Source organism: Ylistrum balloti, unplaced genomic scaffold, assembly GCF_031769215.1.
Source record: "Ylistrum balloti isolate Yb309-2 unplaced genomic scaffold, AGI_CSIRO_Ybal_v1 Utg369958, whole genome shotgun sequence".
Classification (NCBI taxonomy): Eukaryota; Metazoa; Mollusca; class Bivalvia; order Pectinida; family Pectinidae; genus Ylistrum; species Ylistrum balloti.
This window is the reverse complement of record NW_026782057.1, coordinates 1,001,114-1,016,768: the sequence shown is the minus strand read 5'-3', so window position 1 is coordinate 1,016,768 and position 15,655 is coordinate 1,001,114. Positions and strand designations below refer to the sequence as shown.

Here is a 15,655-nt window from a genome sequence, read left to right as displayed (position 1 = left end):
TTAATATGCTAGCTAATGAAATTGTTTCTACATTTGAAAGGAGACAGTGAGAGAGGGAGAAAAATAAACTTGATAAGAATTTGCGTAAGATTTGTTTGTGAAGCATCAGTTTGTTGCTTTTACTAAATCAAACAACTAAAATGGAAATAAGCTAAATAACAAGCAACGTAATGTTAATACAAACATACTTAAACATCTAAAGATGTAACTAACATCATAGAGCATCATATGCAACATATACGCGTCGGATTTTGTATCCATGTTTGTATTAAATGAAACTTTTCTTATATTAAATGTTCTTAACGTATTTATACGATGATTGGAGTTCAACTACGAGCGAACTTCATCCAGGATTCCAAAGCCACCTTCCAGAAACTTCATCACATTTATTCGACTATATATATCTATATACTGTACACATCACTGTAGAAATATTTATTTGAGATTCAATACTCTTCCGTGTTGGCCTAAAACTGTTCGAAAAACCCTCTCAGCCAGATGAGTGCGTGACACAGGATATGTAATTATATCCCGTATTCTTGTAGTCCATTCTGTGGCTCCATTCTAGATAACTTTACCTGAATAAATGAAATGTTAAATTATGACCAGTTCACATAAAGGAATATTGTATTTTCGTTGAAAATATTCACATTAAAAAGTAAAAAGCACAATGAAAATTCCACATCTGCAAGAGGATAATTTTAAACGTCTACAGATTCAACAATGTAGAATGGTTTAGTATTTTTTTGAAACAGCAAGGTTTCCGTTTGTTCCATTCAAATTCGTGTTATCTCAAAGAAAAAGATAGAATTAGAATTATCCATATTAAAACGTAAAAATAAAATGTAAATGCTGTTTTTTATGTGATCGATAAAGTAGTAAGTGCTGCTTTATAATCCAAACGTTTACAATATCACATTTAATAGAAGTACTGGGTGTATTATATTAGATTCTAACATCAAATTACCTGTACATCATACGTGCGTAATGTAAAATGGAAAAGGACTAGTTATGTGATAACGAATATTACACATGTAGAAAAACATTGCTTTGATCTGATGTTCCAGATCTGTTAGTTACACATCATACTACATTCAGCATGCATACACATTTTCATGTTTTCTTCTGATGCATATTTTCAGTAAATATTTTCTCAATTTTGATATTGAAATAAGTTAACTGATCACTCTCCATGAAGACTTTCATATAAATGTACAAACTATTATTCGTTCTCTTTAACTTCATATTAGTTGTTCCATATTTATTAGGTAAAAATCACGAAGTGTGAAACAGGTCGCGGGTAAGTGATTTACTTATCATATCACTTGTTTTAAAATGGCTTCGTCATGTCCTTCTCTAGTGTACAGTGATACCTGATGTATGGTCAGGTGTCTATTGTTTTATGATATGGCATTGTAGTTTGTTCGGAGTGGAGTGGAAAATACCATCGCTGGATTCATAAGGAAGGGATGGAGTGGGTTATACCATCACTGGATTACCCAGAAAGGGATGGAGTGGGTTATACCATCACTGGATTACCCAGAAAGGGATGGAGTGGGTTATACCATCACTGAATTACCCAGGAAGGGATGGAGTGGGTTATACCATCACTGGATTACCCAGAAAGGGATGGAGTGGGTTATACCATCACTGGATTATCCAGGAAGGGATGGAGTGGGTTATACCACCACTGGATTACTAATGAAGGGATAGAGTGGGATATACCATCACTGGATTGCCCAGGAAAGGATGGAATGGGATATACCATTACTGGATTACTAAGGAAGGGATGGAGTTGGTTATACCATCGCTAGATTCCTCAGGAATGTATAGAATGAGTAAGAATATCGCCAGATAATTGAAGGAAGGGGAGGGAATGGTGTTAGAATATATGTAAACCTTTTCATTGAAACGTTTTCATTCATGGATTTTATCATAAGACCATGCGTCAAATTGGCAATTCCATATATTTACTTATTGAGAGATCTGGTAGACGTTAACATATGGACAGTATACGTGGTCGTGTTTCTACGACAGACATTTACGATATTCAATCGCATTGCTACTATACATACATATAAATACATGCAAAACACGTGATGATATGTGTTACTAATGACTACGGTGATCTACCAAATGGTCACAGGTAATGTCAGTGCAATAATGTTAACTACTGTGAACAGAGAGAAAAGTGTCTTACACTCGCAGATGGATCTATATTTACACAAGCGATGAACAATATGATAAAATGATAACTTTAAGTTAAGTCTAAACACACAAAAATAATATTTATTCAAAAACCTTAAACACATGAAAGGGTTGACTAAGTAGCGTAATCGATCACCTATTTTTGTATTTTTTTTAAATTCTACTCAATTTGTTAATTTTGTTGGATTTCATCGGCCAATAGAATTGACCAGATGGATATGTGTACCAATCCTTCCAATATTTCCAAATTACGAAAATGTCGTATTCAAATATTTTTATATTCGGAAACATTCGAAAGAGCTCATTAGAAGCATGATCCGATTTTTAACGAACATGTTTCATTTATTGGTATGAAAAGGTTTAAGAGTGATTCGTTCTTATCTCAAGAGATGACTTTAAGTTGATTTCAAGACAATGTTAACATGAAAAGCATTCACAATAAAAAGAACAGTAGAATAGCATTAAGATACAATATTAAAGGAAGCATCAACATATTTACAAATCTGGCCTCGGCAATCAAAAGGACATTTTCAATAAATTTAGATAGCGACTGATTAAAAAAGCAAACATTAAAATGATTCTAAATAATAATTACCTTTCCACTTGAAATGCCGTCAATGAGATTTACTATTTCATCACATTTCTTTTCAGAAGCTCTCTCTTTCAGTGACGTCATAGAGTGACCACATTCCATCATAGCGCACATCGGATCGTTAGGATCGCAGGCAGTGTACTGAAATGAAAAACAATCGTTAAAGTATATATATATGTGTGTGTAACGAGTTTACAAATATCCATTTAATATCCATACTTTCATAAAATGTCCAGTAATGTTCATAAAAATGTATTTATCTTAATGTGGAAGAGATTAATTGATTTCCTATTCGACAGTCAATCTTATATCATATGTGAGTTATTTCCCTTGGTATTGCGTACTTTGAGCTTTGCTCTTTTCCTTCCCCATTTTTTCGTATATCAAATATTTTTAAAAAAAATACAAATACAAATAAACTAGTTGATATGGACACTCTGTGTTTATTTCGTGAAAATATTTCACCATTATATTTCATAGTATGTTACATTAGAATAAAACAAAAATCACATTTGCCACATACCTGTTTATAGATGTCTGTCTTGAAGCCAGCCTGGATAAGAAACTTGGCGATTTCTGTTTGGTTTTGGTCAATGCATTCAAACAGAGACTTGCTGAATTGTGACATATCTCCGAATGCACGGAGACCAGACACGAGACTTTTGACTGTCTCCAAATCGCCATTCTGATGATCAAAAACGTAATATCAATAAAAGGTACACGTGACACATTTCGAAATAGGGTATATAATGTTTTCTTTTTAAATTATTATTTTGGGGAAAGTGCATATAATTATTTTAGATTCATTGAAAGAAACTGTTTAAAAAAACTACTAAAATGCAAACAGTACCAAATTGGAAATCCAAATAAAACACATTATCAGCCTTAATCTCCTATTTCCTCTCAGCTAAATTAAAACATCAATTATGTAGGAATTGCCATACTATAAATAATGTGAAATTGATTTTTTGATAACGTTGTTGTGATGGAATCGCAGTAACGAAACCTGATAAGATTTATCACCGTGAACACAATTACAAACATATATTGCAGGGTAATATTGAAGTATACGTGCCTGGATAGCAGAGGAAAATGACGATATGAAGTCTTTTTCTGACAGGTAGATATTGAAGTCAAGATCTGTAACATCCTTCTGTATCTGACCTAGTTTTTGACTACCACACTTGGCACCTGTCATATCGGCTGGCCGCATCCCGAACTACAAATGACCAAAACAACAAACAAAATCTTATACCAATCTTTAAAGCATACTTGGTGGCATTTGTATTATGGTTTTAACTGTAAAAACAAAAAATCTAAATCAAATATTGCAAACATAACAATTCTGATTATAAAAAAATTATCTTTCGCGTTGACTTCATATATGGGGTCAGTATATGCCAAAATCAAACTTGCAGAATTAGGAAGGCACTAGATATATTCTCTAGGCGTGTTCTTCAATTCCAAAGCAATTCAATTTTACATTTTATTTTTAATTGTTGAATTATTGAATAAATATTACATAAATGATCTTACAGCATCACAGAAATTGACGTTGGCACCATTGTTGACCATCACTGTGACGATGTCTTCGTCTGCAAACAAGTAGGCGTAGTGGAGAGGTGTGCGGTCCATCTGTTAACAGATAAATACACATCTCTAAAAAACTGAATTAGATATTGTGACATATGATGGTGCTATAACCTCACACATCTATGCGTTTGTAATATCATTTGTTCTGTTTTTATTTGGTTAATTTTATAGCTCTCCTTTCATTGTTCCAAGGAAGTACTCTAAACACACTTCATTTTGATAGCATTTACAAATAGCAATATATTACTGTTTAAGTAGGAATTATAAAAAGTATCAAAATGTTGAAATATTAATATTCAAAAGGTGCCTTACCTATCAACTTTCCGTTCCGAATAATAAGTCCAGAAACATGTAATATGCTTAGGTATCTAACTGGCCTTATAAAACTTATTATCTTTTATATCACATTTAGGCAATGATTTTAAAAATTCTTTATGATTATATAGTTTCATAATTTTCTCTTACCGTGTCACCAATATTGAGATTTTGAGGGTATTCCTCAATGAGGAACCTGGCCATAGCTGTCCTCTTCTTCATAACTGCCTTATGCAGTAGCGTCCGACCACACTTATCACGGACATTGTGGTACTTTTTACATGAGAGCAATCTCTTCAGGTCGTCTATTTTGTCATCTGTGACTGCCTGGAATACTCGTCTAACGTAAGCCTAAAACAGACGGTGTCCATGCAAATCAAGAATAAGTATCTCTTATCATGTTGATAAGCTACCTGAATAAGGTGACAAAAATTAACGGAATGAGGTGACAAAAAACACTGTTATACAGTAATCGGTACACATCCGATATTGTTTTTCTATAGAACGGGTGATGTTTTGGCACCATGTTTGTATTATATTTTTTCTGATTGTTCGAATGCATCGCGTGTGGGAGCATACGAAAACTAACCGAAAGTTATCTTAGCAATGTATTATCTTTATCGGTTCTATGTAAGTTTGATCTGTTCCATTCCTTACTCTTATTTCCTCTTATTTAAGCACAAAAACTGCCATACGAAATTTGAGAATGATTCTTCAAGTACTCTCTAAGATAAAACGATGATAAAACTTGATATAGCCAAAATGTAAGATGGTCAAATGTCGCACTAAAATGTAACCTGAATATGAAATAAAATTTAATGTTCAATTTGCAATTTGCAAGAAATAAATATAAACAAATTGTAACTGTCAAATTCAAGATGGCCTTCTGTCGGCAGCAAACGGCCAGCCTACATATATAGTTTGAGAACAATCTATCTTGTACAATAGAAAATAAAAAATCCAATTATTAAAATCCAAAATAATGTCATACGGAAATCTACGCGAATTTGAGAAAGGTTTAGCCTTTACTACTCAAGAAATGGTGATCTAAACATTTTCAGAGTCCACGATAGGCTCTCATCAAGCGGATTGTTTTTGTTTTTTTTCTGGTCTGTTCCAAGTTTAAATGTTTGAAAGATCCATCTAGTACCTCTCAAGACATAGTGACAACAAACATACACAGTCAAAATATATGTTGGCCTTCTATCGACAAGTTATGAGTTTCAAAATTAATCGGGAATTACAGGGGAGTTTTCATATCGATTTTGTTAAAAATTCAACCAGCATCTCTCAGGAAACAGTAGTACGAATAGTGCATGCCAACATACCTCAATATCAATATCAATTTTGCAAGAGATAATTTAATTCACAATTTCGAACAAGAATTTAAAAAATTTTAACAATCCAGTATATCTGACAAAACAATGACTCACCTGAATGGCAGCTGACAATTTGACGACTTCATAGATGTGCCGATTGCCATATTTCTTGGCGATATCTACCATTGTTCGTTTTGAGCTATCTGTGACATTCAAAAGATGGTCATAACTCTGGAGTATAAGCCTTTCGATATCATCAAATTTTTTGTCTTTGACAAGTTTAATGACAAACTCATCCACACATGTGCAATACTCATGTCGGTTCAATTTCAAGGCTAAATCACGAGCCGTACGACCTTGTCGATCACGTGCTGCAATATCAGCACCATATGTCATTAAAATGCGGAAGGTATTTTCTGGTTTTTGATGTTCAATTACTTTGTGTAGAATCGTCTGTCCATCCCTATCTCTTGCTTGAAGATCAGATCCTCGGAATATCCGCAGCAGGATTCGATCATCTGCTGGAATCGAATTCCCACACACAAGCTGAAACAAAACGTAAATATCTTAATCAATTACCAATAAACAGGCATGCCTACAGATCACTTTGCTATATTCTTCACAATGCAAGTAATTGTGAGATTTTAACTTAAACATTTATTTATATCTCTGACGAAACTACAATATTAGACTCTGTTTCTACTTTAAAATCGTTGCCAGTGCAAGTTTTGTCTTTAGTCTTTATTTGAATAACTTATTTGCTTTTCTCACCTGAAAAAATAGCGGTTTTGGTGCATTCAAGGATTCCGGTTCATTCGAGTAAAGAGCCCTTGTGTTGGGCTTCATGTCCATAAGGACGTCGACAGTGTCATAACTGTTTGTCTCCCATGCAGCCGCCAACAGAGGGCGTGGTACTTCCGGTGAATCTGGATAGTTGTATTGATATGAGTAGTCCGCGGTGTTTGGGTCGACCGACTTCATCAGTTCCGTGCCTGTCCAATACAATTAATCAGTACTGTTATACTGCATGATTTAATACTTTACAATAGACTGAATGGATTATTATGCAAAAGGTCATGTAGCTTTGGAAATATATGTCGACCAATTTAGATTTTAAAAACTCCCAGATTTCAACAATTTAAGTACTAGGCATCAACTGGATTATGCAGTTCATTTCACAATACTGTTTCTTATTTAAACTTAGTATTTGAAGACACAATTCACTTGTGTGTATTTCGTAAAATTCTACAAGAATGCCAACGTTTCAATTCGTGGCATTACACCGATAAATATTCAAAGTTTAGTGGCAGAACTGTTATCTTATAATAATGATAATACATTATTTTCTATACATTTTCTATACAATTAACTGCTAATGTTTACCTATAGCTGCACTATTATGATATTATCAGTTATTTGGTGTGACTAACAACCATTTTTGATAAACAATGGTATTGGATGCAATTAGTTTCTTCATATATTCTCTACACCTTAAAATTATTGACATTTATTTTCATATTGTGAAGTTAATTCTTATGAAATTATATAAGGTGCTAATTAATAGCATCTTGAAATATGCATAGCCACCTTTAACAAATCCAATCATACAGAACTCATACCTTGCTTCATCCATGATTTAACGATGAATCCAAATCCAGCGTTCAAAGCCAATGCCATCTCATTTGCGTTCTCGTAATCCTCAATCATATGCAGTAGGTCAATTTTTCGCACGTCATCCTTAACCAATGACTTCATACTGGTGACTTTACCACCTTTTATACAGGTGAGTCGACACCAATTTTTTAGCAACTTTTCCACCAGCTTTCGGTCTGGCTCCTCTACTGATAAAGCTCGCCAAAGACCTAAAATCCAAAGGAACATATCAAAACGTGATATTATTCTATAAATATTGGATCTGACTGAGATTTCAAGAAAAGGTCAAGTTGCCTACAACAAAGTTAACGAGGGTTACCTGTTCTTGTAAATTTATCAAATGTTCCAGTAAAACACCGCTCGGTCATTCACATCATTTTATTATAAATAAGAAAAAGTCAATTGCAATCCTCTCACGGTAAATCAATATACTAAGAATGGGCGAGATATAAAGATTGTGTTCAGAGTGGATGACTAGAAGTGAGTGTTGGTATTGCAGGGGTGTGTGTAGAACTAAACAGGACAATGACATTAAGCAGTGATTCAGGCGAATAGCCAAACATAAAGGAGTGAAGATGCAGTTTATTTTATTTATAAGTTATCATGATTTTTATTGAAGGGTGTCTTTCACTTGCTACTCGTTTGTAGAATTCTAAACAACACATTTCGAACAAATGACGTCACCAATATAAACTAATACGCCTGTTACAAATTCAAATATATGTGTATTTCGTTATGTTTTTTAAATAAGTTATTTTCAGTCCGACGATTCAGTCTGCACTTTTCATGCAGTAGCCATGATACACAATGGGTTGTTTATGTTTCCGACTAGCAGGGTGGATTGAGGGGCGTGGCCAGCTCAACAGATAAACATCCCATGTCATATTACCAGATAAAATCGAGTAATTTGAACACGACATTTATAGCAAAAAACGACTAATGGATAGCGAACAAATTAGCCAGCGACGTATACTGCCGTTGCCGTCTGGGCCTCTCGTCTGGCCACGACAAAGAAGTCTTTCATCTAAACCGTCTTCCTAATCGACCTTTCAGTAGTCAGAACTCATTTCGATCTTTTTCTTGAATGTTTTTCCTGGTGTTTACTATGCAAATAAATATATTTGATGAAGAAATCGTCAAAATGAGCATGCAGCAACAGGTCATGTGTGGCTGAAATAGATATTGCTTACCACATTCAGAATTTGTAACAATACAGACATCCGAACATATTTCACTATTGACATATATGTTATTTAAGGGTATAAGGGTATGGCAACCTTGGAGAGAAAAGTCATGATTTAATCAAATCAGATAACCAATGCACAGACTTGTGTATATTTCAGGTCCCTTATGTCAATAATGATTATATATTAAACAACAAGGTAGGGAACCAAGAAACATTACTCCTATTCATGAATAAAGGAGAAGGCGGGAGTCAATGTGATATTATATTCAAAAAGGGTGTGGTTAAGAGGAAGATCAACGATAACCGGATCTGGAGGCTACAGTAAAAAACACAAAGAAGGAAATAATATGTAAATGGTTATTTGTCAGATAAAAAACAAAACATTATGGAGTCAGATATACATGAAGGTTTGTTTTTTTCATAATCATACAGGAAATCAGAAACAAAGAGATGTTTAAATGGTCAAGGATTATAGAAGAGTATGAAAGGATTTCAAGGACAAAAGGCCAGGAAAATGAAATTTGTCGATTGAACAGATTTGAAGATGTGAAAGATGAGCATAACAACCACACACAATATGACAGCTAAAATGGAACCAAAATTTCGACAAAAGAAAGTTTTACAAGGGGACTTATTAAAAAATAAATGCAGAATCAGACCAGGACGAATAAGCGTTTTCTATTTCAACACCCGCTTCGTAAATCTATGTTGATCAAAGTAAAAAAAATGCAATGTTCCCAAATGAGAACAAGGTAAACAACGGGTACAACAGGTATACTAACGAACATTAAACATTTCGAACCTCGTACCAATAATGAAATGTGTCTCAAAGGAAGATCCTTATGATGACAATATCACATCGCAATCAGCAAATCAGTAAATAGTATACAGAATATTGATATATGTATATATAGACATGTGGGTATGAGTCACTCCCTCAAGTATGTAGAATCTAAGCAAGTTACTCGAATGATATAGTATGATGTAATATGATGAAAAACATCAATGAGTTTAACTTGACTGAGCAATAACAAAAATTCATTGCGATGCATCCAAACTATTTTTTGATAGAATCAGTACACCTTTCAACGCCATCGCATTCAGTAGTGTTGACTGACTTCATTTCTTTGTCTACTTAAGAAAACTCCGATCCAGTGAACAAGTGAAAAAATACATTTTGATTGCAAGCAGATACATAAAATACACATGATTTAACTTGGAAATAATAAGTGATGTTTTATCATTATATGAAATATTTGTGTAGTATTATTTTGTAAATATTCACTCCATTTTCATAATCTGTGTTTGTGATATCTACGATCGTAATATCATCATTCACAACTTCAAATGAAAGAGTAAGAAATATGCCAGATTAAGCAAAAGGGATATAGAAAAAAAACTGCTATTTATCATTTCTTAAATCCAGTGATTTCCATGGTAAGTGAAAAGATTTACCTTCTGACAATGGGACAAAATAAATAAATATTTACGCGATCTTCTTAAAAAGAGTATCTTACCCATTTTTATATGTAGAAACCAACATCTGGTCTATAATTTGTCTATGTCGAAAAATTTTCCAGCTTGTGTTTTACCCTTTTTCTCGGCTAGTTGTTGACATGTGTTTCGCGATAATTTGACATTATGAATTCCATGTATCGCGTTTTTGGGACGATAACACGATGCTTTAACCTACTAACTGTTTTTGTGCTGTGTATAACGATTTTTTACCTACAATTCTGGTTTGAATTATACCTGAATAGGCCGATGATTTGAACAATTATCACAGTATATGTATTTGACATATACAGGGTTATGATTTGACCTACTGACCTGGTTTGTATTTGTTGTACCAATGCTGCATCTCCTGCCAGCCTTCCGGTTTTTCCGTGAGAAGCACATCCTCAGCTGTTTTTCCGTCATTGTTTTTGACGGCTGTGTCTATTCCGCACCTACAATAAAGACAGTTAATTAACTTAATGTTACAATAGAATACGGTATTGATTAACCAAATGTCCATAAAGCCATACTCGGTATTGTGTATTGGTTGTAAATAATAAAGAATATAATCAGCAGGGACACCATGCAACAAACATACTGCGATGGATTGTCCCTGATATGAACATACTGCAATGGCTTGTCCCTGAAATAAAAATATTGAAATTGCTTGTCGATGATACAAACATACTGAAATTGCGTGTCCCTGTAACAAACTTGCTGAAATGGCCTGTCCATGTTACAAACATACTGAAATGGCTTGTTCATATTACAAACATACTTAAATGGCTTGACCATGTTACAAACATACTGAAATGGCTTGTCCATGTTACAAAAATAGTGAAATGGCTTCTCCATGTTACAAACATAGTGAAATTGCTTGTCAATGTTACAAACATACTGAAATGGCTTGTCCACATTACAAACATACTGAAATGGCATGTCCATGTTACAAAAATATTGAAATGGCTTCTCCATGTTACAAACATAGTGAAATTGCTTGTCAATGTTACAAACATACTGAAATGGCTTGTCCACATTACAAACATACTGAAATGGCTTGTCCATGTTACAAAAATAGTGAAATGACTTCCTGAAACTTGATGATGTTCATGTTCTACGTGTTCCCTTGTTATACCCATTTAATTTTGAGTATGATCAGGAAAACAACATGGTCGATAGGCGGCCATCTTTAATTTTGACGATGGAAGTTCGTTATTGCTATTTCCGGAGAAACCCAAGGCGCCCTTGTGTTAGATATTTTATCTTCAGAACAATTTTCAATCATTTTAAAAAGGAGCAAGAAAGGGTAAATATGCATCTTATAAGAAAGAAATAAAGAATAAATGTTGGTGAGCGCCAAGATCCCTCGGTTATCTCTTGTATTTGAAAATATTTCAAGTTGATGATATATTCCATTAATTGGAATAGATAAGTTAGATCTTACAACTTAACCACTTTTTTCAGAGTGCATATCAAACACATTTTGAACAAAATTATAGTTGTAAAATTGAATCATAACCGTTGTGTACTTTTTAAACTTTATATTAAGGTATTTTAGACCATATAGGTGTTATGTTTTTGATGATGAGACTGACTCGTTTTGTTGAAAAGGGCAGGGTTATACCTCGCCCATAGTTTTTCATACTGGTTTTTATTCCACACGATCTGGGGTGAACGTCTCGGTCAAGGCCATACATGATCAACTGACCGTGTAATAATCATGTGAAATGCTGCGATTAAGGATATCCTTTTTCATGTATACAAAAACTTCACTATCAATGGACACGTGTGCAAATTGTACCATACGTGTAACTCGATAATACATTTGTAAAATTTAGTTGTGATAATAACCGGGAATATGAACTGCTGAATTATATACTTAAAGATACCAATATTAGGTGCACCCCTTTTATACGACTTTTAACGTTTTAATTCCGTAGTAACATCCCCTGTTACAGTAAACGCTCAACAGATATCATGTAAAATGATTCAAAATAAATATTCTTTCATTCATGATACAATCTTTTCGTAAGAAATCTCAATTTATGTTATATAGAACGTTGAATCATCCATTCACACGAAGTGTCGCGACCGCTGATGGACTTTGGACCCTGTCTTTACCTGTCGAGACGTTGAAATTTATCAAGTTCAGTAAATGTCACGATGTTTAATACTGTTTTATCGGCAGTTACACAGGTACAATACAAATGAGAAATGTTTCTACCTATTTTCTCGTAACTCTGTGATTAGTAGTTCCTGGTTAAGTCTGCTCCAATGGAATTCTCAGATTTTTGATATCGTGTATCTTCTGTGTGGTTTGAAATGATAATATCAAAAGGAAAAAATATTGACTCCCGTCTGTCTGCAAACTATGTTTTGTAGTTCATTCGAATTTTCATCATATCTGTTTCAAATAAAAACCTGTTGCTTTTGAATTTTCAAGGAGAACATTGGACACATTTTTAAACGTTTTTTAGTGTTATTTCTATCACTGCCGGTAATTCTATAAGTGTTAAAATACCAAGATATCATCATCCGGATGCAGCAACATAACGCAGTCACATGGGTCGGTAAGGTTACAAAGAAGGACACTAAGGATAACAAAACAACAATGTATTAGTTGCACTTCATTTAAGTTTTGCGTTTAAATTCCAGCCTCCGCAATGAAATGGACTTAATGGCAATTGAAAACGAAACTTTAAATATTCCGATGATCATGAGCAACTGCCATGTTAAGTTCATGATACAATCAGATTACATAACATCCCTGATTAAATAGTCTCCTTCACATAATATATGGATTTCAAGGAGCGGTTTTACATGTATAGTAGTCATCAAAATAACAGTGGGAATGTTGATTATTACTGAATTTCCAGTTTACTGGTGAAACACTGCAGCAAGGATTTAGCTCCATGTCATGTAGTGGCACAGTTCAAAACATATATATATATATGTTTAGTGAAATATGCCGCCATTATAAGCAAACTATAGTGTGCTTGCCTGTGAAACTGAATTTTAACGTCATCAGATTCGACATCAGGATACCTTAAAAGTTAAATCTATATTTCTTAAAAATCATTAACTACAAAGCTCGTAAAACCCAGAGTGCATTCGATTGAAGGTGGTGCGTGTTTGACTTGTGTACAGGCATTTCTACACGTGACTACATTGTTTATAACGGTTTATATTTTTACTTCCTGAAAACTTTTTTACCTCAGCTTGGTGTTATTGATTACTTATTGTTTACCTTAATATATATCTATGTTAAAGTTTACTTATGTCTGCTACAAAACCTCACTAAACAGTCTATTCCTTTTATTGTCTACCTTTATCAATATCCATGTTAAAGTTTACTTATGTCTGCTACAAAATTATTTCTATAGGTACATACAACTGATTTTATCCCCGGAACAGTCTATTTCTATAGGTGTCTACAGTTGTTTCTATCCCTGGAACAGTCTATTTCTATAGGTGTCTACAGTTGTTTCTGTCCCCGGAACAGTCTATTTCTATAGGTGTCTACAGTTGTTTCTGTCCCCGGAACAGTCTATTTCTATATGTGTCTACAGTTGTTTCTGTCCCCGGAACAGTCTATTTCTATAGGTGTCTACAGTTGTTTCTGTCCCCGGAACAGTCTATTTCTACATGTGTCTACAATTGTTTCTGTCCCCGGAACAGTCTATTTCTACATGTGTCTACAGTTGTTTCTGTCCCTGGAACAATCTATTTCTATAGGTGTCTACAGTTGTTTCTGTCCCCGGAACAGTCTATTTCTATAGGTGTCTACAGTTGTTTCTGTCCCCGGAACAGTCTATTTCTATATGTGTCTACAGTTGTTTCTATCCCCGGAACAGTCTATTTCTATATGTGTCTACAGTTGTTTCTGTCCCCGGAACAGTCTATTTCTACATGTGTCTACAATTGTTTCTGTCCCCGGAACAGTCTATTTCTACATGTGTCTACAGTTGTTTCTGTCCCCGGAACAGTCTATTTCTATAGGTGTCTACAGTTGTTTCTGTCCCCGGAACAGTCTATTTCTATATGTGTCTACAATTGTTTCTGTCCCCGGAACAGTCTATTTCTATAGGTGTCTACAATTGTTTCTGTCCCCGGAACAGTCTATTTCTATAGGTGTCTACAGTTGTTTCTGTCCCCGGAACAGTCTATTTCTATAGGTGTCTACAGTTGTTTCTATCCCCGGAACAGTCTATTTCTATAGGTGTCTACAGTTGTTTCTATCCCCGGAACAGTCTATTTCTATAGGTGCCTACAGTTGTTTCTGTCCCCGGAACAGTCTATTTCTATATGTGTCTACAATTGTTTCTGTCCCCGGAACAGTCTATTTCTATATGTGTCTACAGTTGTTTCTGTCCCCGGAACAGTCTATTTCTATATGTGTCTACAGTTGTTTCTGTCCCCGGAACAGTCTATTTCTATAGGTGTCTACAGTTGTTTCTGTCCCCGGAACTGTCTATTTCTATAGGTGAATACAGTTGTTTCTGTCCCCGGAACAGTCTATTTCTATAGGTGTCTACAGTTGTTTCTGTCACTGGAACAGTCTGTTTCTACATGTGTCTACAGTTGTTTCTGTCCCCGGAACAGTCTATTTCTATAGGTGTCTACAGTTGTTTCTGTCCCCGGAACAGTCTATTTCTACATGTGTCTACAGTTGTTTCTGTCCCTGGAACAGTCTATTTCTATATGTGTCTACACTTGTTTCTATCCCCGGAACAGTCTATTTCTATATGTGTATACAGTTGTTTCTATCCTCGGAACAGTCTTGTTATTCTACATGTATTAAGGTGTATATCGTTCCTTTAACAAATGACTACATGGTTATACCCCGCAATAGTAACTTCTACACACCATCACATATATTATTTCATTCTTCTATTACAATTGCCAAAAGGTGAACCTTAACATCCTCAAACACCTGTATGGTTTATTCTACCACCAGTGAGTTCTTCCCCGAGTTAATGTATGCAGTTGTTTTTTCCTCAGATACAGTACAGTCTCATCTACAAGGCACCAGTGAGTCACAGGCAACATGGCCGACATATTGGCAATTTAAGATGTGTTTTGGCTTGTCCAAGAAGGAAGACATAGCTGCACGATGCGGTTTAATTCATTAGTTTGTTTTATTGTATCTAATTCAGTCTTTCTAATAAAAGGTGATATTCACCTGTGTGTATTTTATACAAGTTTTGAGAAGTGTTTCATAACTTCCGGTTTGTGTTTTGTTACCTATGCACAAATGTCGTTGTTTGTTATCGTTAAATCCCAACAGCCACA

At 34.6% G+C, this 15,655-nt stretch overlaps 1 protein-coding gene across 1 annotated transcript in view; it reads right to left on the bottom strand.

The window, feature by feature from the left end:
* Positions 1-419: 419 nt before the first annotated feature.
* The window catches only part of LOC132547530 (putative ankyrin repeat protein RF_0381), a 31,721-nt gene continuing 16,485 nt past the window's right edge, over positions 420-15,655 (bottom strand). The window contains exons 2-11 of the mRNA XM_060211291.1: positions 10,697-10,815; positions 7,647-7,889; positions 6,799-7,019; positions 6,142-6,573; positions 4,859-5,059; positions 4,337-4,435; positions 3,876-4,019; positions 3,324-3,485; positions 2,804-2,941; positions 420-578 (exon numbers count right to left, since the gene is read on the bottom strand). Of these exons, the coding sequence (XP_060067274.1) occupies positions 525-578; positions 2,804-2,941; positions 3,324-3,485; positions 3,876-4,019; positions 4,337-4,435; positions 4,859-5,059; positions 6,142-6,573; positions 6,799-7,019; positions 7,647-7,889; positions 10,697-10,815 (1,813 nt within the window). The 3' untranslated portion in view covers positions 420-524. The remainder of the gene's footprint in view (positions 579-2,803; positions 2,942-3,323; positions 3,486-3,875; positions 4,020-4,336; positions 4,436-4,858; positions 5,060-6,141; positions 6,574-6,798; positions 7,020-7,646; positions 7,890-10,696; positions 10,816-15,655) is intronic.